The following is a 25,548-nucleotide window of genomic DNA, read 5'->3' as shown; positions in this document are numbered from 1 at the left end:
GAACTGAGTGACTTAATCTCTCTCAGCCTTAGTTTCCCTGCCTGCAAAATGAGGATAATGGCTTCTGCCTAAGTGAGCTTTTATGAGAATTAAATGAATTAACACATGTAAGTGCTTTGAACAGTTCACAGTGCATAGTAAGAGGCCAACAAACCTTGGCTTCCCTCCTTGGTGCTACCGGGTTGGGGTGGAGGTAGAGTGCAGAAAGAAAAAACAAAGCCTGACCAAAAGGGAAGGAAGTAAGCAGGTAGCAAAGGAGAAGGGCAGCTGCTGGGGGGCATGGGGGGGCTCCTCCCCAGCTGACGCTGCCTCCTTAACACTGCAATGTTGCTTAAGCAGATTTGCAGTGGGATTGGAAGAGCCGTCGACCTTTAACCAAACCCCAGACTGACCTAAAGGGCGAAAGGAACGTGTCTTGTCCTCTTTGGCCACCAGGTGGCAACAACACATGGGTCTACTGCTTATTTTGCCTCTGAGGATCCGCAGGACCCGGCCTACACCCAGGCCACACAGACATGCCATCTGCTGGCCACACCTAAGTGTGTGCCTGGACTTGCTTCTGTCAGACACCAGTGCAGGACGCAGTTGGGATGCACACCTGATGTTTTCTTGCCTCTGCCAAATTTCTCCAGAGCTGAATACTCAGTGTCTATCTCCACACCCTGTCCCTGAACTCAATGTTCAGAAAGCCCAGAGGCTGCAGGAGTTGCTGCAAGAGGCTCAGGAAGGGTGACGTGTAGACAGCTATTATGGTGATACAGGTGAATGAACCTGTCGATCAGCTGTAAGAAGGAAGAAGCCATGGTGGGGGGCGGGCGGTGGCTGGCCCTGGAAACAAGGGGAAGGGCCTGTTAGTGCCTCAGAAGGGGGCCTACGGATGTGTAAACCTGGGGCAGGGCACCAGCTGGAACGCACTCCCTTTCTCCAGCTGCCTGCAGGCTTCCTTAAGTCAGAGCCTGGCCTCCAAGGAGGAAAGTCCTCTCAAAGCGCACAAGGAATTGATTTGGTTCCGGTTCCAAGAATCAAGGGCTGTGAGAAAAGGGAGACCCGTAGTTTAATCTGTTAAAACTTTTTGTCATTCATTTAACAAACACCCCCATCTTGCACTCAATCATTTTTTCAATAAATGAATGAAATCCTCCACCTCGCGTCCACTCACGACGCGAGGCCCAACACAAGTTTATAAACCCTGGTGCCAGCCGTCTAGTAGGGGAAAGAAAAGAACACCAACGATTCCAAAGATGTGAGGCACAACATGATGAGGTGATCAGTATCTTCTACCTGAGACAACCAGCAAACCTGAACACCAGAGTACCCACCCACGGGCACCCTCATCCTTGGAGTACAGCGACAAGATGCTCAACTCCTAGGCAGCTCTATTCTCTTACCAGGAAAAGACACCCACATTTAGGATATAAATAATTTACCAAGACCCTGGTTTGATAGCCTCACATACTGTGAATTAAACTATACTTAAGTTGATCTGGACCCACTAATAACGTAAGAAGCCTGGAAATGCCTGGGAAGAGGCAGCCTGTTCCCAGTGAATGTCAGCAAGGGGGCTACTCATTGCCTGATGAGCTGGAATCTCAAGGCCCTTGGGCCTATTCAGCCCCCAGCCTGGGAAACCCATCCCGGCTCCCTCATTGAAAGTACATAGGAGTTTACTCCAAATCTGTTAGAAACTGGAGGAGTATTTACTTCCACATGTACACAGAATATAAAAATATATGCATTTTATTTTAGAAAAAAATGCAGACCGATGGAGTAAGCTTATTATAAACTGGCCCATTAGGAGTCACAGAATCCACAGGAAACAAGTTCTGGAGACCAGATGCCTGCCTCTGCCTCTCCAAACAGGCCTGAGTCCAGGAGAGGATGTGATTCTGGAGGCCTGCTCCTCGGAGAGCAGGGAGGTTGGCCACAGAGGCCATTCACATGTAAATATCCAGTGAACCGAAGCCCAGAAGAAAATCAAACTTTGGACCAGGATGCAAGAGTGGGGGTGAATGAGGACAAACACTCTCCAGCATTTCTTATTTTCTCTGTGCGAACTTCACCACTGGGGGGCAAACTCTTTTCCCTATCTAGTTTCAACTCAAGAGTTTTGATTCCCCTCCAGCTCAACCCTAATCCACTCCATCTCCCACAGTCTCTAGTCCTGAAGCACCAGCTGGGGTGGCAGCTCTTTCTTCTATCCCTGGGCCAGATCTGCTAGAAGCAGGCCTGCCTCCAAGGAGAAGGCTTGGGAAACCAAACAGAGGTGAGTCCAGGCAGTGGCTGTAGTGGTTTGCTACTGAATTCTTGCTTGCGGTCCTGATCTCTTTACCTGAGGAGACAGGAGGAACTGCTTTAAATTGCCCTTCTTTCACAAGCCCATCTGTCACCAGCTGAATTCCAAGTTCCTCAGGGTAGGAAGCAATGGGACTCCGTGCCCCTCGAGGCTCCCTCCTCCTGCCCATCTTGCCTCAAGGGATTTGAGGCTGATGGGCAAAACAGCTCGGAAGCCCAGATGATAAGGAAGAGACAGCATCTCAGTGTCTTACCTGGTAGGTCCTGGGACAGCAACTTTCCTGGGAGGCTGCAGATTGCTGCGACCAGCACCAGAGATGGGAAGATTTGGTCGTTGAGAAACAGGAACTTGATGGGAGTCAACAAAAGACATGAGTTAGCAGAGAGTTCAACTGACCTTCTCAAAAAGAAATAGTGTAGTCAAGGCAGAGTGAGTCTGGGATAGTGCCTTTCTTCCCCAAGGTAAAAACATAAGGTATTCAAAAACCAAGGCTTGAACGCTTTGCTCAAGCCCACATCCTCTCCTTAACTCAGTCTCCCCATCTCCAGATATAGCTATAATGAGGGTGGAAGAGTCGCTGTGACCAACTGGGAGAGTGCGTGCATGCTGGGCAAAGGCAAATATTATTCCTCCTGATTTCTTATTCTTGTCTGTTCTTCCTTACCTCTGTGCCCTGCCGCACTTGGTCTTGGAAGTCCTTTCCGAGCTGACAGGGAATCTGAAGGAGGGGCGCCTTTGCTGGATGGGACACTCCGGCTGGCGAGTGGCATCCTGTTGCCAGGCCTGGGAACGGCCGAGGGAACAGGCAGTCGACTGGAAGGTTTAGCAGCTGCTCCCTGGGGCCGAGACAGGCGCTGAGAGTTGCCCGCAGGAGGCTGTTGGGCCAGGACTGGTCTGACAGGGGTAGGTGGACCTGGTGAGAGGGGTGGAGGAATTTCAGGGTTTGTACCACATCCTTCCCACTCCCTACACCCCACCCACCCACAGCTTCACTCCCCAGGTCTTCTCACTTGCTGTCGCTCTCCCACTGGGCCCGGCTTTTCCCCGGACGGGAGGAGTTGATCGGGCAAGAGGGGAAGACGCTGGGCTTTTGGAGGCAGGGAACAGATTGCATGTGGGCGACTCCTGAAACACACAGAGGGAGAAAAAGGACTAAAGTGGAAAAAGAATCTGTTCTGCTGGCTGACTCAGGGACAGAGGTGGAGAGAGTTTCGTAGATCCCAGGAAGAAGAGCAGAAGTTAGCTGCCAACAACAGCAGCGTCACCACCAACGCCATTTATTGAGAGCTTATTACAGACATTACAGGGCTTATACACAGATGCTGTGGTACGTGCCTTGCTTATGGCACCTCGTTTAATTCCAACAATTCTACAAGGTAGAATTTGACTATCTTCATCTTACCAACAAGGAAAATGCCTGTATTGGGTCATGCACAGTGTCGGAGGCACACATCTAAGCCAAACCCTCTCAACTCACCCTCTTCACGCTGGAAGGCTTCTTTCCAGATGTTGCTCGAAGAGCCCTGACGGACCCCTTCCTATCGCTGCTCCGGAGTCGGGGTGTCAGGCTGCTTGGAGACGGGGTGCTCCGAACCAAAGAGCTCACGGTGGGCAGCAGGTCTCGGACAGGACTGTCCTTGAGCACAAAGGTCTCCCGCCGAGGGCTGGGCTTCACCCTTCGAGGCCCTGAGCCCTCACCTGTGTTCTCCCGCTCCTGCAGGGCACACTGCTCCAGCTGAGCTGCCAGCCGGTTGGCTTCATGGAGGATTTCTTCCAGCTTCTCTGGACTGAGGGGGCCTAAGCTGAGCCTCAGACCCTGGGGGGTGGGGGCCACTGCATTTGGGTCACTTCGATGGGAGAGGCCTCGTCGGAGGGGTTTCTCCGGAGTCACCGACACTGCTACATCTTCTTCCTCTCGACTGAGACAGAAAACAAAGCAGGCATCACGCCCACAGGAGAAGACTGCAAGGGGGGCTGGGCAAAACCCCCACAGCAGAGCCAAGGACACAAACGCAAAGCCTGAAGCCCATACTGGCCGTGAGATCTAAGTGATGAAACATCTGGTTCTACGAGGCCTTCCATGCTTACCCACACTGGAAATTACGCCGGGGTGAAGATGCCACAAATCCACTTACCCTTCTTCTTTAACACCCTGAACTCTCATTCCAGCTTATCACTCCCCCATCCACAGCACTGTCACAGGGCCCTAGTCACCCAGCCACCCAGAAGCCCCAGTGCACCCAACCTTGCTAAATTACCAATCCAGACCTGAGGCCAGTAATTCAGCAGTAAGGGGTCAGAAACAATCATTGCGAGAAAAAAGTAAACAGGATCAAGAGTCTACTACCTGTCCGATGGTGACAGCCCCCCAAAGTCCAAGGTCTCGTCTGCTATAAACTTTACGTCTGTAGGGGAGGAAAGAAGGAATGCCAGCTTTGGGTCCCCAACATGGTCCCATTCTTCCCTCCAGCGTTTCCTTACCTTCTTCTAAATCTTCCATGTTCCAGAAAGCAGGAAAGAGTCAGCTTAGACACCTGAGCTGGAGAGAAAACACCTTTCCTCACGTCTCCATCCTGCCCAAGGCCTCCCAGCTAGACTCCGGGCGCAAGCCAAGGGTTGGGAATAATCGTGAAGGTAAAGCAAGCGTCCCCGCAGTAGGACTTGCCCCTGTAAACTTCCTCGGCTACCACTCGGGCATGTACGGGCAGACTGTCCCGCACTCCCATCTCCCTCCACACATTGGCCCCCGCCCCTCTGCAACCCAACCTCCTCTCGCTGGAGCGGTCTCTGCTCCCCATCTTCCTTCCCGCCACCATCCTCCGGATTCTTCCTCTCCCCAAGCCACCTTTCTACTCTCCGCAGCACCGCATCCACACCACTTCTACAGGCCACCCTCAGTTTTCAGCTTCCGAGCCGCCTCACCTACCGTGGAAGGTGCTTTCCTTCCACAACCTAGTCCCGGGAATCAGCTCCGAGGGGGCGGGGCTCCTTTCGAATCTCTCTGGTCCCACCCACTCCCCCCACACGCGCTCAATGATTGGTGGAGGCCAGCATCCCCACGCCCTCCTAAGGCGGGGCGGCGGAGGGGCAGTCGGCCGGAAGTCTGCAGGTGGGGCAGAGAGGAAAGCTGTTCTGTGAAAGACTCCATCCGGAGGGCCAAGGCGGGGAGGCCGCGAGCGCGCGCTCGGGCCCGGGAAATTTTCCTTGGATTCCCTCCAGCAGTCTGGACCTCGCGGCGGCGCGCGAGGGAACTGCCCAATGAGCGAGGGCCTCGTGCCCTGCACTCTGTTCTCCGCCCCCTCCTTCTCCATCCGCTCAGAGCTGAGCTTTTAAGCAGTGAAATTAATGCTCTGCTTGGGGAAATTCGTTTTCTTAGGCTCACTCCGTTCGGAAGCGCCATGTGAGAGCCCGATCCCTCAGTTGACATTTTTCCAAATTTACAGAAGCAACTAAACATTTATATTTTAAATATATTGAGGTTCTCTAAGAAGTGCATCTCCACGGGCTTTTTGGGCAAAAACATTCGGATCCTGAGTCATTCACGGTGTGAAGAAAACAATGAAATTTTCAGACAGGGAGATTTCGGTTCAGATTCAACCGTGGCTCCCCTGTTGATAAGAATATTGAGTACATTTGACCTCTCTGAGCTTATATCTGCCATCTCGCTTATCTAAGAGGATTGTGATCGTCAAAGTACATGGTTGCTGCTGCTGCTAAGTCGCTTCTATCGTGTCCGACTCTGTGCGACCCCACAGACGGCAGCCCATCAGGCTCTCCCGTCCCTGGGATTCTCCAGGCAAGAACACTGGAGTAGGTTGCCATTTCCTTCTCCAACGCATGAAAGGAAATGTGAAAGTCAAGTCGCTTTCAGTACTTGGTTGCTGCTACTGCTAAGTCACTTCAGTCGTGTCCGACTCTGTGCGACGCCATAGACGGCAGCCCACTGGGCTCCCCCGTCCCTGGAATTCTCCAGGCAAGAACACTGGAGTGGGTTGCCGTTTCCTTCTCCAATGCATGAAAGTGAAAAGTGAAAGTGAAGTCGCTCAGTTGTGTCCAACTCTTAGCGACCCCATGGACTGCAGCCTACGAGGCTCCTCTGTCCATGGGATTTGCCAGGCAAGAGTACTGGAGTGGGCTGCCATTGCGAGAATAATTATGAATATCGAGATTTATACCGTGTGCCTTAAGAGCTTTTGAGGGTAATATTTGTAACTGGCTTCCTCTAAATTAAAAGCTGTGTTGTAAAAAGTTTAAGCCTACTTGTTAGGGATTTTCTTTGTTGCTTCCAAGGGTTGCTTGTGAATAGACTGGGCCATCTGTTAATAGAGCTTCTCAGAAATATTAAAAATTTTTGAAATTAAAAGTCCCCAAAAAATGGTTAAAGAGTTCTCCCATTAACAAAGAGCCTGGAAGTCCAGTCTCCAGAGTTTATGACCACTATTTTGGCTACTTTTTGTTTACTTCTCAGTTTTTAGCTGTAAAGTTCAGGTGGTGAGATTTGCAAAAGTGAGATGTTATTGTAATAAATGCCACAGGAAGGAAGGAGCCTTGGAGTTTAGTAGTGTGATAAAGGGAAAGGATGCAGAGACCCAGAACTTGCAAGTTTATGTGAGGAAGAGCTGAGACAAGAGGACTGCCTCTTTTGCCTTGGGTTCCTGGTGAAGGTGGAATTTTAGTTGCTTGCAGGGTTCAGACTCTTTGGAGGTAAGAAAACCAAAGCCAGTAGCTTCCTTCTCTCCAGGCAGGTTGTGGCAAAGTGGAGATCAGAGGGAAAGAAGCTGTTAATTAACTGCCTTTCTTCTTTCCCTAGGAGCAGCCTGAGTAAGGAAATTCTTCACCCACCTTCAGGTAAGTGAAGGAAGCAGTTTTAGAAAGTTGGGAGTTAATTCCTCCTAAAGAAACTCATCTCCAATTTTCTATCACCAAATAATGATTTTGAAAGCTGTTCTAGAGAAATAAGCAATGTATCTACTTTCTTTTCCATCAGAATGACAACGAAAGCAGAAAATGTAGATTCCAGGCACAAGAATTCTTCACTCAGCATAAAGGCCTCTAATCTGGGAAATATGTGACCCTCTCAGATCAGCCCCAAAACGATATGTATGAATAGGTATTAAAGATTTTGGATAAATAATGAAGAGATCAATTAATGAAGAAATCATACTCCCTCCCAGGCACATGGTAAGCCTTAGTTCAGAAGTGACTTTGAGCATAGTGTTGAGTGCATAAATGAAAAATTTAGGATTCCAGTGCAGTTCTCCTTGGATGCAGGCAAGCCTCTTGGTCATTGTGTACATGACTGGTTGGCTTTGGACTCTGGCCCCTGCTCCTTAACGGTCCTCCCAAATTCTCAGCAAGTGCATTAGACCCTACATATGATTAGTGTGACTGTTTTCTCAGTTGTCCCAAGGATGCTAGATAACTAGTGACATTCTGGATGCATAGGAAGAAGTTAATTTATCACATGCAAGGAATGCCTTGGGACATTGGAACTTAATTCTCATAGAACTGCAGTTGAGAAAGGCTGGAATAGATACTTGGTCTCAACTGAAAATAAGCGTTTAGTCTGAACAGAAAAGCTCTTCATACTTAGCCGAAATAGATCCCTTCCTTTCTCAAAACTTTGCCTTATATTTACTGTCTTCTAGGAAAGTTTTCTTTCTTAAACCCGTGATTCCAACCCAGACCCAAACAGTGGGGGTCCCTGGGTGAAAGAGATGAGAAGAAATATGGAAAGCTTGAAGTCAAACAGACCTGGTTCAAATCCTAGAGCTTCTACTTTCCAGCTGCATAACTTAGAGCAATTTATAAGCTTCAACTCACTCATCTGTAAAATGATTAAAAGAGATAAAGCCTTCAGAGCTTCATGCATAGAAGGCTGTTTTAATCATGTATTAATGTGTATATTTAGTGGTTTTAAACAGCAGCAACTATTCTTCTGCTCATGTATTACTGGACTGTTCAAGGACAGCCTGTCTTTACACAAGGAGTAGATTGGGTTTGTCTACAGCTGCCGGCTCCAAGGTGGCCCCACATGTCTAGGGCGCTGGTGCTGTCTGTCAGCTGGAATTCTTGGTTGTCCCTCATGGGCCTCCCATAATTCATCAATCTATGATGAGATTCTTTAATTGGGAACATGACAATTCTTTAATTGTGCACATGACTGGCTGGGAAGCCAGTCAGTTATGTACATAATGACTTCCAAAAGCAAAACCAGAAACTAGTAGACCTCTCAACTGGCATAGCATCACCTCCACTATGTTCTTTTGGTCAAAACAGGTCACCTGGTAAGCCAGATTCAAGTGGGAAAGAAACAGACTCCAATTCTGGATGGGAAGAGCACCATGCCCATACCAGGATGGGAGGAATTATTGCATCACAGAATGCCTTTAGTATGTTATTTGTTATAGAAATGAAAACATGTAAGCAAGAGCACATCACCTTTATTCTTTCTCTAGGGCTTATTGAGACTCTGCTCCACTTTCTTCACTGTCTCCCAGCCCTCAGGTTTTAGAGCGCTGTCTTTAAGTAGCTATGCATGTACTTGTATCCTGTTGTCTGTTTCTCTATGATAGAATTGCATCCAGTTTTCCAGCTTATACTGGAAAGTGCAGAGAGGAAGAGGGCAGGTCATCTTTAACATCCCTTTGAGCACCTGATACTGTATAGCATTGTCATGACTGTCTAGAGAAAAAGACAGTGTCAGGGGTCTCTGTGGAAGAGAACATGGCTATAGGAAGAGAAAGAGGAGGCTTGGGGGTCCAGAGAGTCCATAAGTCTGGCTAAAGGATTGCAATTTTCTCAGCGGTTTTCTATATAGAAAGCCTCAAACAGATGGACACTTTTGCACTGAGGATCCACACTTTTATTTAGATTAGTCCAAGCAGACACTGTGCTGGAGCTTCTTAAGAACACAGTCTCGCCACAGGCTTCCTGGAGGCACAGAAAAGAGAGGGTATGTTGTGGCCATAACAGCCAACAGCCAGAGTGCATCAAGGCTGCTGAGGCAACCCGTTCACATTCTCTGTGTCCTGTGCTCTGAATTCTCCATTTACCCTGCTTCGTTGCTGCCACTGAGTGGGAGAGATGGGAAAGGGCAACTAACAGTAACAAGGATAACACCAACACAATGTCATTAACCTCAACCTTAACGCAGAGAGGGAACTGAGGGATGGCAAGAGAACTGACTCTGCAAGCCAACTGGCAGAGAGAGCTCTCCTGAGAAGTTTGCATTTTAATGCATCCCTCAGGGTTTTCATTTGCAATAGAGCAGTGAGAGGCTTAAATAAATGGCTTCTGGGATGGAATTCACTCTTGGGTTTCATCAGCCAGGAGCTGCAAGTCAGAGGAGACGTTGGGAACCAGTTCTCTTTAATTTTCTCATGAGCTTCCTTTCCACCCCACTCATCAGCTTGTACACAACATTTCTACTGTGAATGATGTAGAGTCTTGAAGGAGCTGTCAAGTTCTACACGACAATCTAAGTTGCTCTTTGTCAATAATGTGCTGCTTGGGACCGCATAACCCACATGTTCAATTATTATTGACATATAAGGATAACAGTGGTTTTCTTCTCTTGGAAGGGAAGGAATCCCAAAGCTTCAAAGTAAAAAGCAAGCAAACTAATATTTTTTTCATCATGCTTAACATACTGTGGTAGAAACATTGACAGAAACATCTTCTTCTGTCTTTTTCTACCGTATGGTGGCCGTGACCTCCACCATCCTCCACTCCTGACTGTTTCCTTGATGCCTTTCCTTACAGCACCTGTTCACTCCTTCCCCACAGACCCCCCACCTCCACCCCACCCTTACAATTAGGTAGATGCTATCACTCTTCTTCAGAAGACCATTAAGTTTAATTCCTAACATCAGCTTGAGGATTAAAGATAGATGGAGACTGAGACAAAAGTAGACCTCATCTATGGTAAATTTCCTCCACATGGATGATAGTATTTATTCACTTACAAAAAAAGTGGTTAAAAGAAAAGAATTGTGTACATAGTTGCAGCTGCTCCACCATCTCTCTCAAATGCTAGCACTGCCTCTAGCTCAAAGAGCTCCAGCCAAGGAGAAGGGGGAATAATTAAGGAGGTCTCTTTACCGTGGCTCAAGGCTGCCTTCAAATCCATGGCTGGTAAAGCAACTGGCTACAAAAGCTGCGCCCTCTACTGGAGGGGTAAAGAAACCTCATCGTTAACAGGACTGGTACTATTGGCACTCCGTGAAATTAGACGTCATTACTCCAGTACTCTTGCCTGGAAAATACCATGGGCGGAGGAGCCTGGTAGACTGCAGTCCATGGGGTCGCTAAGAGTCGGACACGACTGAGCGACTTCACTTTCAGTTTTCACTTTCATGCATTGGAGGAGGAAATGGCAACCTCCTCCAGTATTCTTGCCTGGAGAATCCCAGGGACGGGGGAGCCTGATGGGCTGCCGTCTATGGGGTCGCACAGAGTCAGACACAACTGAAGCGACTTAGCAGCAGCAGAAGTCATTAGATGAGGAAACTTCCCTTTCTGAGTCTGGTACAGAAAATTGCCCAGGACCTCAAAACAGATCTGAGCCTCTAGAGTGCAGCTATTGGTGCTTCACAGAAGGCAAACCAGGCCTCTCTTGTCGGCCTTTTTGAAAATATCAACCTTTGTGTTATTCATGCCAAACATGTAACAATTATACAAAAGACATACAGCTAGCACCACAAACGTGGAGAACCTGCTTAATAATGCACTATGATGGATACATTTCATTCTTTAAAAAAAAATTCTTCCTGCTATTGGTAGTTCTGAACATTATTTTTTTCTATTGAGTCAAAAGGTACCTAAATATATGTTTGCAAGTGGAAAAATGGGGGACAGAAATCAGGTACTGGTAGTTTCTCCATTTTCATTTCTGTGTGAATTTTTAACATAAATGTGGGACCATAAAACATGAATGCAAGTCAAAATGTCTCAGTAAACAAGATTCAGCAGTTCAACTTTATAACAATAATAAATAAACCTGTCATAGTGGAACTATATGTAACTTTGTTCTGTATTTTTCAAGTGTCCTGTAAATGTGTTATCATACTTCCATAATTCAAAAAATAAAAGTGAAAGAGAATAAATAAATAAACCAGTTAAATTTTTCTGGACAATGCCAGCATTTGGATTTTTTAAAACAAGAAAATTTCTTATTGACTCCAACTAAATGGTGTTTATAGCATTTTAATTATATAGTAGATTCCATCCATTCAGTATACTTTTCTGAGTTGTCCTACATGCAAGTACATGTTTTTTTGTTGTCTGTCTTCTGGCTATGTTTGCTATTAAAATACACTAAACTATTTTTTAAAAAGTGGTTGCCAGTAAGTGTGTGGTTGAAAGGTCAGGAATACATATCTGTCCCAGATTCAACAACACTAACCATAAACAAAAAATACTCCACTCAGACCCCCCTGTCCCTCTTTCCTTACCTTCCTCAGAGTTACCCATTTCCGCTTAGGGTACCTCAATTAGGAGCTGCAAGAATTCAGACATTTCTCATTGTTAACATCTCAGAAATCTCTGGGAAACCTTTGAGAACATCAAGAAGGGATATACACCTGAAAAGGTGTGGGAGAAGTCTATGGGGCTAATTAGGAATCTATGCAGAGGGAAGAACAGGACATGTAATGGCCCGTTCAGCCCTGATTCACGCTGCATGCACTTAGAAAGGGCCCACTGTGTGTCATAAACTGGGCTAAATACTGGGGGACAAAGGCAAAGAAGATAGTCTCTTCCCTCAAAGTGCTCATAGATCAGTAAACAGATCATTATAAACAATATTCTAAATGCAATGATGGGGACTTCCTAGCAGTCCAATGGTTAAGCCTCCACACTTCCAATGCAGGCTGCTTGGTTTTGATCCCTGGTCAGGCAACTGGATCCCACATGCCACAACTAAAGATCCTGCTGGCACAGCCAAATAAATAAAAATAAATTTAAAAATAAATGTAATGATGGCGATCTGAGCAAGGTGACAGAATGGATAAATAAGTGAATGCTTGAAAAGAGGTAGAGAGACTATGCAGGATTTCTGTTTCACAACTGGAGATGAAAGTCCTTTGGTTTGTCTAAATGCCCAACAAAGAGCTGCAGCTCTCTGGGATTGAGTCAGAAGATTGTACAGTTTAATGAAAACAATCTGGGTGAGGTCCAGGAGACTTGGCCTCTTTCCGCCACAGTGCCAACTCCTCAACTAACCAACACTGGAAATCCAGGGTAAACTGCTCAGTCACCTCCCTGTGCTTCAGGCCTCTCCTTTGCAAAGCGGAAATAGTGATTCTTCCTAAATTACAGAATCATGATGGAGAGAAATGAAAGAGTGGATAATAAAGACGGCTCCTCAGCTACATCCTGAGGACAACATGATGAGAAGGCCTGAAGGGGAAGCCACCCAAGCCCTTCTCCTTCTAGGCTTGTGTCTCTGCCGTCAGATTTTCCACCTAAGGAGAGAGGAGTTACCTAAGGTGACAGGTGTGCCCTTACCTTTCACATCCACCCGACAGTCCACGGACGCCTCCCCCAGGGGGTTAACTGCCTTGCAGGTGTAGATGCCTCCATCAAAGGGGCCAGGCTTGCGGATTCCCAGGTGAGTAAGGGCTTTGTACTTGGGGTTGCCCTGGATATCCGTCTTGTTCTTCAGCCAGATGATCTTTGGCTGGAAGATAAAGGTGAAGGGGGAGAGTAAGAAGAAACCAACACAACTCCATTGCCCCTGCCAGAGAGACAGCTTGGAACCTCGTGCCCAGTTCCTAGCAGATCATTAAATGACCAGAGAAGGCAATGGCACCCCACTCCAGCACTCTTGCCTGGGAAAATCCCATGGACAGAGGAGCCTGGTGGGCTGCAGTCCATGGGGTTGCACAGAGTCGGACATGACTGAAGCGACTTAGCAGCAGCAGCAGCAACATTAAGTGACATCTTCATGTATGAGGAACAAACACTAAAAGGCAAACCGGAAACATTATCCCCATCGGCCTGTCTTGAACCCCAGTGCCCTGAGTGTTCCTACCTAACGTGCTATGAAGGTGACAGGAATAAATGTTTTGGTTAGAATGTTCCTCAACAGGCAGAAAATAACACAGCCCAGCCATGCACAGACCTCCCTGCTCACCTTGGGGAAGGCACGGACACAGCAGAAGAGCTGGGTGTCGTAGCCAATGACCGCAGTGCAGTCCGCCAGGGGCTGGGTAAACTTCGGGGCTTCAGAGAAATCTCGCTGGGCAAAGCCCTTGGTCTTGTAAACAGTAGCTGAGGGGACCAACAAATGTCTGAGGGCCCCATCCCTCGCCAACTCTTTCTCCTTAACTCCTCGCAGCTTTGAGTCCTGGTGGTGCTTTACCTGCTTTCTGGATGTGGGCCAGGTCAGCAGTGACGGGGGTGTTCTCACTGAGCCTGCACTGGTTCTCAGCAAAGACTCGAAATGCGTAGGAGTTGCCGACGATGAGGTTGGGGACCGTGCAGCTGGCACGGCGACAGCGCTCCAGCACAGTGAACCACAGCTGCAGGTGCCTCACAACACGCCGGGAGTGAGACCCCTGTTCAGGGAATTCACCGATCCCCAGCCAACCGCATGGAGTCACCAGAGCCCTATTCCAGGATGTTCGTGTTCCTCCCTCCCTCTCTCCCAGCCAGGCCTCACCCCAGATTTGGTGTCAGCCTTCTGCACCGTGTATCCCAGGAGGGCCGCATTGCCCATGTCTTGGGGAGGAGTCCACTCCAGGGTAGCGCTGGAGGCCCAGACATCCACCAACCTGATGCTCTGAGGAGGGCCCAGCCTCTCTGAAAGGGCCAAGCATGACTGTGGGCGTGACACGCCTCTCATGCCATGACATCACTCCAGGAGGGGCTTCTGCTATGCCAGCCCTCCCCCCACCTTCCACTGCGCCCCACCGTCCCGCTTCCCCAGCTCTCTGTGCGGACACCCATTCAGGCTAGAGCGTGAGCCCCGAGGACCACCCAGACTCCCGTTGCCCCACAGCACCAATCACCAGGATGTCAATGGTGGCGGAGGCCTCCAGCCCGCCCAGCTGCACAGCGAGCTGGCAGCGACCCGAGTCAGCACGCTGGGCCTCTCTGATGAAGAGGATAGAGTCCCGCTCCCCATTCCGCACACTCACACGACTGGTGTCCAAGGCAGAGCCATCACGCGTCCAGATGGCTTGAGGTTTGGGTTTGCCCTGAGAAATAGGGAGATGACTGTGAGTGACCCCGAGAGTCCCCTCGCCCCTCCCAGCTGCAGTAAGGGTCAGATCCACCAGGTCCACATGGTGACTTGACTCACAGCTGCAAATTCTTTGAGTGAGAGTTTGATGAACTGTCCCAGGGGACTTGCATCTCTTGGCAACAGTCTCAGGATCATGGGAAAGGGCCTTGCCTCTCCCACCCTCTGGGAGTCTAGGTCATGGACTCTCAAGGCAGCTGGGACTAACAGTAGCTGCCCAGACTCTTGTCCGTGGATGTGTGCTTAGTCACTCAGTCGTGTCTGACTCTTTGTGACCCCACAGACTGCAGCCTGCCAGACTCCTCTGCCCACGAAATTTTCCAGGCAAGAACACTAGAGTGGATTGCCATTCTCTCTTCCAGGGAATCTTCCTGATGCAGAGATCGAACCCACGTCTCCTGCGTCTCCTGCATGGTCAGGTGGGTTCTTTACCACTGAGCCACCTGGGATGCCCGCCAGACTCCTGAGAGCCCCACAAGCTGAGAGCTCTCAGATCTCTGCTGACTGAAGGGTGTGGATTAGCCTCGCAGCATCCCCTAGGCATGCCTGGCCTGACCTGACCTGATCCCAACCCTCCTGAGGATTGCCGATGAAAGGGCCACCTCAAACTCTGGGGAACATGCACCCTCCATTCAAGGCTAGGATAGCTGCCCCACCACTGGCAGAACTCTTGGTTTTTGTTTCCAAACCAAAACCCTGGCCTGGCTCTAGTCATGGGCTCAACGTGGGCTGGGTATGATCGCCTGGAATGGGATTAGAAGGTTCACTGTATCTCCAACCTTCCTGATGTAGGTCTGCCTCAGGGCCCGAGGTAGCCAGATCTTGGGGTGCTCTGAATGATGGAAAGAGAGAGAAGAGGGGGGAGATGAGCTTCCTGTAGGGGGAAGAGGAGAGTTTAGAGGATGTGGATGCTACATCGAGTTGTGTTCCATAGGCAGGTGTCCCAGGCAACACTCAGCTAACTCAGCCCTCCCTCAGGGAATGAGAAGACGGCACCCGTTGTCTCACAGAGATTTAGGGACAAGCAACCAGCTGAAGGATCTGAGAGAGAGTGTGTGTTAAAGTATAGGCAGAAAGAGCACTGAAGGGTGAGCCTGACTCCTACCTCTTTTCATCTGTAACTCTCCACCACCGACTTTTCGTCAACTGAGATATTTTGTTTGTGCAGGGACCAGTCTAGCCTGAGTGGTTTGTCTTTCCACTCCTTTTCTACATTTGTCCTCAACAACACTCCCTTTATCAAGGCCAATTTCAGTGTCAATCCTGGCCCCCAAGTATCAGCCCCACTTCCCAGTTTGGGGCCAGACCCAGAGGAGGAAGCTTTACTTTCCGCAGGTAGTCAACACTCTGAACCCACCAGGACAGCACTGACGTCACTGCGGGGAGACCTGGCTCCTGGGTCCCTTCCTCTGCGAGGCCACCCTGATCAGGGGCCTGTGTAGTGTCTTCCAGTCTGTGGAAGATCACTTTGTACAATCAGAATCTGGGAAAGATTAGGTCCACTGCTCACACTACCCCCTTGATCTTCCAGGCTGTTCCAGTGAAAGAGAGATTAAATTATGTTTATTGGCTTCCAGGAGGAAGACAGGAGATGCTCAGGAGTAAGGTTGGAGGTTGGGTTCCCTTGGGGTCCTGGCTGAAATCTACTCTGTTTTCCAGGCTTCTGGAGCTCCCCTTTCTCCAGCAGATAGCAGCTTGATAGCAGATTCCAGTCTTTATGATAATATACATGTCCCTGTAAATACATTCCTTAACATTCACCCCAATACATGTATATTTACTTACAATAGAACTGTTTAAAATGTACATTACATAATGCAGAATTGGAATGGTGGAGTTGAAAATAAAACAAAGGTTCTACAAAGCTCTTCCTACCCCTCAGTTTGTAGGTCTTGCTTAGAGACCAGGAACTGCACTCCCACACGCCACCCCCATCACCACACGAGGTTCCTTGGGCTTTGTAGATGATAGACAGAAACGTTCGGGGCACGCTGTCCATTTTATTTGTCTAGTTTCCTTTTTCACCGAGCGGCTTACGTTTCAACCTGGCTTGTGCCGTCTTAGGCTGCGCCTCAACCCTCTGCACCAAACCGCACAGGGACTGAGTGGTCCGGCGAGGTTGGGGGCGGGGCCGTGCTCTGAGTGCTGGCCCGCCCACGTGGCTCAGGGCCTGAAGCCTCAGCCAGGACCGGGCCGCTGAATGACCCGCTCCGCTCGGCTGCCCTCTGTTCGACTTTGGCGGTTTGGGTGGAGGAGGGGCATGAAGAACAGAAGAAGTGTTGTGTGACGTGTTCCTCTCCTGTGGCCATCTTGGCAAGCGACCAAGGAGTTGAGAACAGGCGGATACGACTCTAGGGTTTTCTGAAAAAAGAGGGTGGCAGTTGAAAAGGAGGCTCGAAACCTCATCTTGCTGGCCTTGCTTCCCCACTGCTGGGTGGGGAGTGTACCCTTCACGCTTGCTGGGCAGAGGGCTAGGGAGAAGCCAGCTCTGATGTCCCTTGCACAGCTTGTAGAATCTGAGTTAGGAGGGACCTTGGGACTTTCCTGGTTAAGCGGTTAAGACGTCACCTTCCAAAGCAGAGGGTGTGGGTTCGATCCCTGGTCAGGGAGCTAAGATCTCACATGCCTTGGGGCCCAAAACCCAAAACATAAAAAAGAAAACAAAAACCTAACCCAGAAGCAATATTGCAATCAATTCAATAAAGACTTTTTAAAATGGTCCACATGAGAAAAAAAAGAAAAGAAATGGGATTCCTTGACAAGAGGATGGATTAAGAGGGGACAAACTTAAGTGACAAGAATGTTCCAGGTCTGAGGACGAGCAGGTGAAGATTCTGCTCTCGGCAGTCTCCCAGCTCCAGTGGGAGCGAGGGCAGAGGATGGACTTTAGGCTAAAGCTGCTGACAAAGTGCAGGAGGTGGCGGAGGAGCGTGTGGCAGCTCCAGGTGTCTGCGCTGCATCAAGCCCTTCCCCAGTGCACCCCAGGATTTGGTTTGCCCAGCAAAAGAGAGCAATCTGACCCTTGCTAAGAATGTTCATAGCAGGGCTCATCTGGGGCCTCTCTTTCACACATCCACAGTCAGGCGAGGTGTTAATTGTACTGACCTTGGAGAAACCTGGCTTTTCCTGCTACCCAGGGTCTTTCTCCCCCTCAGATGCCAGGAGGGATGTGCACCAAAGACTACCGCCCTGAAGCACAACCTTGGTTTCCTGAGACCAGTTCTGAGACAGTGGCAGTTTGGTTTTCTCCCTTCACGAGTCTTAGAAAAAGGCATTTTGAAAAGTGCTATGAGAGCCCTTGGCTTCTGAGCTGTGTTGCTCTCGGCACTGAATTTTTCTCAGACAGAATACTGTCTTACAAATTAGTGGAGAAAGGGGACTTCCCTGGTGGTCCAGTGGTTAAGAATCTGCCTTGCAGTGCAGGGGACATGGGTTTGATCCCTGGTTGGGGAAGATCACACGTGCCACAGAACAATTGAGCCCAAGAGCCGCAACTAAAGGGTCTGTGTGCTGCAACAAAAGATCCCTCGTGCCACAGCTAAAACCTGATACAGCCAAATTAATTAATTAATTAGAAAAAAAAAACAAATTAGTGGAGAAGGAAGCTACTTAAAGTCCAGAGATCTTGACTCCTCTTGAATAGAAAATCCCTTCTGACTTCCCTGGTGATCCAGTGGTTAGGACTCCGTGCTTCTAATGCAGTGAGCATGAGTTTGATCCCTGGTCAGGGAACTAGGGTCCCACATGCCATGCAGTTCAGCCAAAAAAACAAAAAAGAAAGAAAAGAGAAAAAAGATAATCCCTCCTAATTCTATCGAATTTCATCCTGCTGAGGTTTCCTTCTCTGTTCATGGGAATTAACTGTCAATATCCTCACTTAATTTGGTTTCACATGGCTAAAGACTTTCCTTCAGTGATTCCCTAAGGACTGTGCAGTTCAGAATGATGGTGTTAATTATGGTCTGGAGAGTGAGGGAACAAGATGGATACATTGAAAGAGTGAAGTGTACATGAGCGTGAGTGTGTGTGAGTGCAAGACTGTGAGGGTATGTGTGTGCACAGGCCTGTGTGAGTAAATGGTTACTGAAAGAGCAAATCCACAAGGCAAGCTACGGCTTCCAGTAACCCCAAAGATTTCCATGGATCCAAAAAGTACCAGCATTTCTTAGAGAAACATTAGTTGATCCACAGGATATAACATGCATCTTACCCTTCTCCGAGGAGAAGACTCTGTCACCCTCTTCTCGTGCTGATGATGGTAACACTGACTCAGTGTCACTCTCTCCAACACAGCTGAAGTCAAGATTCTTGGACAAGTCAACACCCAGCCTTCCAGTTCCTGCAGGGCCGCCTCACAGCCTTGCCTGCCACTCCTCCAAAGATTTCATCCTCCCCTGCTTCAGCCCTTGGTTCCTTTAGTCATTGTCTAGGCCAAAAGAATAGAGTCTAGCCACTCTAGAATCTGAATTTCAAGCAGCCCACTCTCTCAGCACCACCTATCTATCCCGTCAACTCTCTCCCTCTAGTGCCTCACCAGCAGCAACCCTTCAGCCCACCAAGACCTCTGATGCATTATCCTCCCACCCCTGCGCTCTCCATCACCCCTCTCAATGTTACCATTTTCTTTCTCACCCAGCTTAGACTCCACGGTTGTCATCAGATTCACTCCTTGCATACCCACTCAAATCCTTTCCACGTCCTAATAACACCCAGCCCCAGTTAACTACCACGCCCTTGATGCCTGCATCTGTACAGCCCAACGTGGCTGGGGAAAATATTACAAAACCGTACTGACTTTAAATTGATGGCCAGGACTTCCCTGGTGGCCCAGTGGTTAAGAATCTACCCACCAAAACAGGGGACAATGGCTCGATCCCTGATCCAGGAAGATTCCATATACTTCAGGGCAACTAAGGCCACAAGCAGCAACTACCGAGCCCACCTGCCCCAACTACTGAGGCCCGCATGCCTAGAGCCATGCTCCCCAACAAGAGAAGCCGCCTCAATGAGAAGCCCTCACAACACAATTAGAGAAAGCCCATGTGTAGCAACAAAGACACACTGCAGCCATTAAAAAAAAAAAAAAAAAAAAAGGCAATTTAAATGGATGGCCACCACCTCTAAATAGACACTGGCATTTCTGCCAGACTTCCCTAATTCCTTCAATCTCCTATTCTCCCGGGTGACTGTTGCACATCCTCCTCTTCTAAAACTTCCATACCTTATCCCAAATCTTCATTGTAATTGATGATCTTGCTAGTGTCTGAGGCTTGCCTATAGCCTATCTGGGAGCTAGTGAAGGACAGGGAAGTCTGGTGTGCTGCAGTCCATGGGGTCGCAGAGGACTGGACATGACTTAGCGACTGAACAACAACAACGCAGCCTATTCTTAGCAGCCAGAAAAGTTTTAAACCCTACACCTAAAACCCTGCACTGGCTGCCCCTCTGTCTCATAGTTGAACCGGTATTCACAATGGTCCTGCTACCTGTGGACTCCAAACCTGACATTCTCTCCCTCACTCAGCTTCTGCCACTGCAGCCCCAGTCCATAAGGCGCAGTCCTGCCTCAGGGCATTTGCACTTACTGTTCTCTCACCTTGGAAAACCTTCTCGATTATCTGTAGGCATTGCTCTCTTGTCTCCTTTAAGTTGCTGCTTAAATCACTTTATTAACAAGGCTTTCACTGAATATCCTGTTTACAAACCACAAGTAGACTTTCCTCCTGGCTCAGTGTATAAGAATCTGCCTGACAATGCAGGGGACACGAGCTCGATCCCAGGTCCAGAAAGATCCCACATGCCCCAAAGCAACTAAGCCTGTGTGCCACAACTACTGAGCCAGGACTCTAGAGCCCTCAGGCTGCAGCTACTGAGGCCCGTGTGCCCCAGAGCCCATGTTCTGCAACAAGAGAAGGCAGTGTAATGAGAAGCCTGAGCTCTGCAATGAAGAGTAGCCCCCACTCACGTAACTAGAGAAAGCCCAAGGACAGCAATTAAGACTCACCACAGCCAAAAAATAAATAGATCTTAAAAAAGTAATGGAAAAAAAAGACAAACTTATTAAAAACAAAAACAGCAAGCACTCTTCCCATACCAGCATTTTCTATCTTCTTTGTCTTATTTTTCAGCACAGCAGTTTATCACTATTTATACATTTTATTTGCTTATTTATTTATTATCTGTCCCTTACATAGAATGTAATCTCTACAAGGAAATTATTTTTGCCTATTTTGTGCATTTTTGTAACAGTGCCTGGCACATAATAGATACAAAATAAATATTTGTCGAAGGAAGAAAGAGGATAGGAAGGGAGAGTGGGAGGGAGGGTGGTTGCTTCAAGACTAGGCATGCAGCTTCCCAAGTGTGAAGACACAGAACGGTCCAGACTGAAAGAGGGCCCAGGGTCAGCAGGAAGCAATCGAGCCGAGATCGACAGATCGGTCCTTCCCCCGGGGCTCAGGGTCCCGTCTTCTCCGTGTCAGGATGCAGCCTGTCCCATGGCCTCATTATTATTATTTAAAATTTTTATTTATTTATTTATTTTTGGCTGTGCTGGGTCTTTGTTGTTGCAGTGACTTGCCTCTAGTTGCAGAGAGCAGGGACTACTCTGTAGTTGACAGTGCTTGGCCTTCTCATTGCGGTGGCTTCTCTTGTTCCTGGGCACAGGCTTTAGGGCACCCGGGCTCATGAGCTCAGTAGTTGTAGCCCCCCGGGGTTTTGGAGCACAGGCTCAATAGCTATGGGGCATGGGCTTAGCTGCTCCAGGGCATGGGGGATCTTCCCCGACCTGGGATCAGATGGTGCCTCCTGCACTGGCAGGCAGGCAGATTCTTTGCCTCTGAGCCACCAGGGAAGCACGCCTCTCACTATCATGAACGCTCTCCTCTGGCCCCTACCCAGTGTGGCCTTCAGGACACAGTGCCTCCGTGTGTGCTGAATGTGACAAAGGACGCTTTCCCAGCGCCAGCCTCCTACTTCCACTTACTTACTTAGACATGGAGAGCACTTTCTTGACTACACGCTTAGTGTTGGCCAGTTGCAGTTTATTTTGATGTTGCAAATATTTTGACACCTGTTCTATTTCACGTGTGCTCACATGCTCACTGCTGTGCCTCTCTAGGTCCCATAGAACTCTCCATGAGAAAGAGGAGGCATTAAGAGGAAGGAGAAGTCCTTGGCGCTCATAGGGCACTTGGGGCCATCTAGGCCAGCACCATGGCACCCCTTAAAGACCTTCTTCAGTAATTCTGTGAACTCCCTGAGCTTTGTTGAGTATTTTTCTTGAAGCAAGAGCCCATAGCTTTCATTAGGTTTTCCTAGGGATCCATATCCAGCAAAGGGTTCAGAATTCTGATTTAATTCTACTTCTCAATTGACAGGTGAGAGATGGAAGCCCAAAGGGGTGGATTGACTTGCTTAGAGTCACAGGACAGAGCTAGCATTTGAACTCTTTTTCCAAACGGGTAACAGATGCAAACACTTTGCACAGTGTCACCAGGAGGCTTTACTGTCAGGGGCCTCTGGGATGCCAGTGGGTGAGACCACACACAAGAATGTGGTCCTTCAGGCCTCACTTATGGGCTGGGGCTGTCAGGAGCTGACAGCCCACAGCATCCACCCTGTGGCCGGACGGGTAAGTATGGGGGGATGAGCACCCTCTCCCAGGGCTTTGTAAGACCAGTGGTCAAGGAGTCACAAGTCCTGGCTCTCGCCCTCCCTCACCCTGGCTTATTCCCTGGGTCTTTTGGGGGACGAAACTGGCTTTCTGCCTCAAGACCATTCCAACCTAACATGTTCCCAATAACTTCTGCTCTCTTCATCTGTTTTTCAGTGGGGGTAAACTAGTTGGCTCTGGGCCATTGACATTCAAACAGCTTCTGAAGACCCATTGTCTTCCATCTGATGATAGTGGCTGTGGACTTTCCCACCGCAACCCTGTTTGCAGGTAGAACTCAGCCTTTACTCCTGACTCGGAAATAATACATTATCTATTCACATGTTCATTTGGCCTCTTCAAAAGCATGTTGTATTATCTCAACAATCCTTTCAACTACCTTAGCAGGTAGATACTAATAAATCACCATTTTATAGAGAGTAATTGAAGCCCTGAAGTCCATTGACTTCACCAAGGTCACGGAGCTGCTGGAGGCGGCCCTGGGAACTGAGTCTAGACCCTGTCTTTCCTTCTTCTCCCTATCCTGGCATTCCACGCTGTCTCATTTGTGGTCTTTGCGTCCTCTGCACTTAGGGCTTCAAGGGGCCACAAGTGGGGACTTTGTACAGGGAACATTTTTCAGTGTTTCTTTGCAGGAGAGGGTGGAAACCAGTCTCCCTTGGTTGGCTGAGCCAGGCGCAATGGGAGCCACTCCAGTGAAGTCTCTTAGCTACAGAGGCCAGTTGTGGGACCAGGGCCAGGTGTGGGGTGGGCAGCAGGGCTGCAGGGAATTTCAGGGCTGGTCGAAGCACCCACCATCTCTTAGATCAAAAACACCTATTTGATGAGAGGCTCACAGAGATCACAGAAAAGGAGCCTTAGAATGCTTCTCTAGAAGGCCTCTGCTTCCGTGGCCCTCGGGTTAGGAGAGGCTAGAATTTCCCGTGGGAGCCGGTGGGAGTATGGGGGTAGGTCTCGGACTCCTGGCCCTGTTGAGGGCCAGACAGAATGTCACATTTGTTCAGCACTCAGCCTCCCCGTGGCTCCAAGCTTTTCGTTTCCCTCTTCTCCGGGTCCAGATGGATACAATCTCACCCTTCATTCCCTCCTTGACTGACGTTAGTAATATATCAGGTCCTCCTAGTCCCTGTGACCGACACGTTTTAAAGGTAAAAATATAAACCTATCAGTATTAGTTACTGTAGCGTATCACAAACACCATTCACTGGCTTCTCAGGTAAAAAGCAAGAATCCAGCAGAGGCAGTTGAGCAGCAAGAGTCCATCAAAGAGGGGGTGGGGGTTCCAGTGGATGCTCCTCCATCCTAAGTCCTCATCCCATGAAAGCATTTAGCTCTGCAAAACCCACAAACACCACCCATTGCCCGGCCTAACCCCTCCCCACTTGTCACCTGCTATGGGGGGCAGGAGCTGGGGAAGGGGGCTGCCGGCCCCCCGCTGGGGTGAAGTCTGAGGTCTGTCAGCATCTGCTGGGGTGGCTCCTTTCACCTTCAGTGTGGGGCCCAAGGCTGCCTCCTGAGCTGTGGCTGCCTCCATGTTGGGCCACCCGGAGGCTGAACTCCAGGGGAAGATTTTCACTGTTGATGGTGAGGGAGGGGCTGAGCACCTGCTCTCCAGCCTGGCCTCCCCAGGGTCATGTAACTGGGCTGTCCTGTTCCCACCCACTGACTCCCATGAGGGATGAAGCGGGGGCTAGAGGAAGAGGGGGAGCAGATCACAGCCCCGAATAGCTGCAGGAGGAGGGCCCAGTGGCCCTGTTATCTTGGGAGAGAGATGACACCTCTCACACAGCACCAGGGAGGGAGAGGAGCGCTTGAGCTTCAAACAGCCCCTCCCTGCTCAGACCGTTCACATGAGGACTCTGGTTTCTGCGGGGAGGACTGGGTGACATCTCAGCTCCTGATCTCCATCCAGCTCATCCAAGGGTGTCTGGGTCCACAGGAAGGGGCCCCATCCTCTCCTTTCCACCCCACCCACCTGCCCCATGGAAGTAGAAGGCAAAATCTGCACCCTGGAGCCAGACCCCCAACTCCTGGAGCCAGACCCCCAACTCACTTTGGCTCCATCACCAATTGGCTGTGCCTTGTAACAACAGTCTCTCTTAGGTCTGTTTCCTCATCTGTGAAATGGAGATAACAGTCTTAGGGCTGTTGTGAGCATTCAAAGAGGTAATCTGTGTAAAGTGCTTAGTGGTGTGTAGCCAACTAAGTGCTCGATAAATGTAAGCTATTTTTAGGTTGGGCCAGCACTTAGCCCTTTCAAAGCTCCCTTGCCTATGACATAAAAGTGCAAGTAAACGAGAAGCAGCAGTTGTGAGAGGCGAGTCAGGGGCCTGGGGTCAGAGGACTTGAGTGTGACCCTGGCTCTGCTACTTATTCCTCTCCTAGGCGGCCCCGGGAAAATCATGGACTCTGAACCTTAGGTCCCTCGTCTATGAAATAAGGCATGAAGATGCCAAGATCGTGCTGAGGATAAAATGGTAAAAGCGTATGAAAGTGGCCAGAGCACAGTAGGTGTTAGTTACATACTAAAGGTCCTGTGTGATTTCTAGTCTCACTAGACCATCACTTACACCTTCCATGCAGTACAGCCGATAGATCAGATTTCCTATTCTACTCTCCCTTTCTCATTTCCAGAAGCTGGCATCTCCTCTGTGAATATATATATTTTATGTGTGTGTGTGTATATATATATATATATATATATTTTTTTTTTTTTTTTAAGTAGACTTTAAAAGAGCAGTTTTAGGTTCATAGCAAAGCTGAGTAGAAAGTAGCAAGTTTCCACATCCCCCCTTTCCCCTCTTTAAAGGAAACCAATGAGCATGGTTGAAAGAATGAGCTCTTTACTCATTTTTCCCCTTTGGCCCTCAAACTGGGGGCAGCCAATAGGATCCTGGGAGTCTGTGTTACTACCTCGGGTCATGGGACAGAACCCCAGAACTCATCTTTGCAACTTGTACTGGGACTGAAGGCAGGACAACTTGTAGACCCACTTGGGATCCAGGAAACTGTTTTATCAGGAGCTAGGATGGCTGAGCGACTTCTTTCACTTTTCACTTTCCGGCATTGGAGAAGGAAATGGCAACCCACTGCAGTGTTCTTGCCTGGAGAATCCCAGGGATGGGGGAGCCTGGTGGGCTGCCGTCTATGGGATCGCATAGAGTTGGACACAACTGAAGCAACTTAGCAGCAGCAGCAGGATGGCTGAAGGGAGAAGGCAATGGCAACCCACTCCAGTACTCTTGCCTGGAAAATCCCATGGATGGAGGAGCCTGGTGGGCTGCAATCCATGAGGTCGCTAAGAGTCGGACACAACTGAGCGACTTCACTTTC

At 49.1% G+C, this 25,548-nt stretch overlaps 2 protein-coding genes and 1 long non-coding RNA gene across 10 annotated transcripts; 1 reads left to right on the top strand and 2 right to left on the bottom strand.

Moving 5' to 3' along the window:
- Positions 1 to 1,721: 1,721 nt before the first annotated feature.
- PSRC1 (proline and serine rich coiled-coil 1) lies at positions 1,722 to 5,307 on the bottom strand. 6 transcript variants are annotated; one of them, XM_040232149.1, is made up of 8 exons: positions 5,220 to 5,307; positions 4,775 to 4,832; positions 4,641 to 4,698; positions 3,771 to 4,212; positions 3,275 to 3,418; positions 2,958 to 3,076; positions 2,547 to 2,640; positions 1,722 to 2,329 (listed from the first exon to the last, which is right to left on the bottom strand). In XM_040232149.1, exons 2-8 carry the CDS (start codon positions 4,791 to 4,793, stop codon positions 2,294 to 2,296), a joined length of 912 nt encoding a protein of 303 aa, XP_040088083.1. In that variant the 5' UTR covers positions 4,794 to 4,832; positions 5,220 to 5,307; the 3' UTR covers positions 1,722 to 2,293. The 6 variants fall into 6 exon arrangements, with proteins under 6 accessions (XP_040088083.1, XP_040088078.1, XP_040088080.1 ...); XM_040232144.1 differs by having other exon boundaries at positions 2,958 to 3,206; positions 3,304 to 3,418; XM_040232146.1 differs by having other exon boundaries at positions 2,958 to 3,206; positions 3,304 to 3,418; positions 4,775 to 4,827; positions 5,220 to 5,264.
- On the top strand, positions 4,847 to 7,444 carry LOC120856743. Its single transcript, XR_005719470.1, has 3 exons — positions 4,847 to 4,927; positions 7,104 to 7,141; positions 7,281 to 7,444. It is a non-coding gene; the product is annotated as an uncharacterized LOC120856743 (long non-coding RNA).
- A 1,688-nt stretch (positions 7,445 to 9,132) lies between these two features.
- Positions 9,133 to 23,752, bottom strand: MYBPHL (myosin binding protein H like). 3 transcript variants are annotated; one of them, XM_040232142.1, is made up of 9 exons: positions 23,605 to 23,752; positions 15,284 to 15,372; positions 14,301 to 14,496; positions 13,959 to 14,098; positions 13,659 to 13,818; positions 13,431 to 13,567; positions 12,803 to 12,974; positions 11,749 to 11,794; positions 9,133 to 9,226 (listed from the first exon to the last, which is right to left on the bottom strand). In XM_040232142.1, exons 1-8 carry the CDS (start codon positions 23,747 to 23,749, stop codon positions 11,784 to 11,786), a joined length of 1,050 nt encoding a protein of 349 aa, XP_040088076.1. In that variant the 5' UTR covers positions 23,750 to 23,752; the 3' UTR covers positions 9,133 to 9,226; positions 11,749 to 11,783. The 3 variants fall into 3 exon arrangements, with proteins under 3 accessions (XP_040088076.1, XP_040088074.1, XP_040088075.1); XM_040232140.1 differs by lacking the exon at positions 23,605 to 23,752 and adding an exon at positions 16,416 to 16,555; XM_040232141.1 differs by lacking the exons at positions 9,133 to 9,226; positions 11,749 to 11,794; positions 12,803 to 12,974; positions 23,605 to 23,752 and adding exons at positions 13,156 to 13,259; positions 16,416 to 16,555.
- Between the last annotated feature and the right edge of the window lie 1,796 nt (positions 23,753 to 25,548).

The sequence above is a fragment of the Oryx dammah genome, unplaced genomic scaffold, assembly GCF_014754425.2.
Source record: "Oryx dammah isolate SB20612 unplaced genomic scaffold, SCBI_Odam_1.1 HiC_scaffold_28, whole genome shotgun sequence".
Taxonomy (NCBI): Eukaryota; Metazoa; Chordata; class Mammalia; order Artiodactyla; family Bovidae; genus Oryx; species Oryx dammah.
The sequence above is the reverse complement of the archived record's forward strand: the minus strand, read 5'-3'. Positions and strand labels throughout refer to the sequence as shown.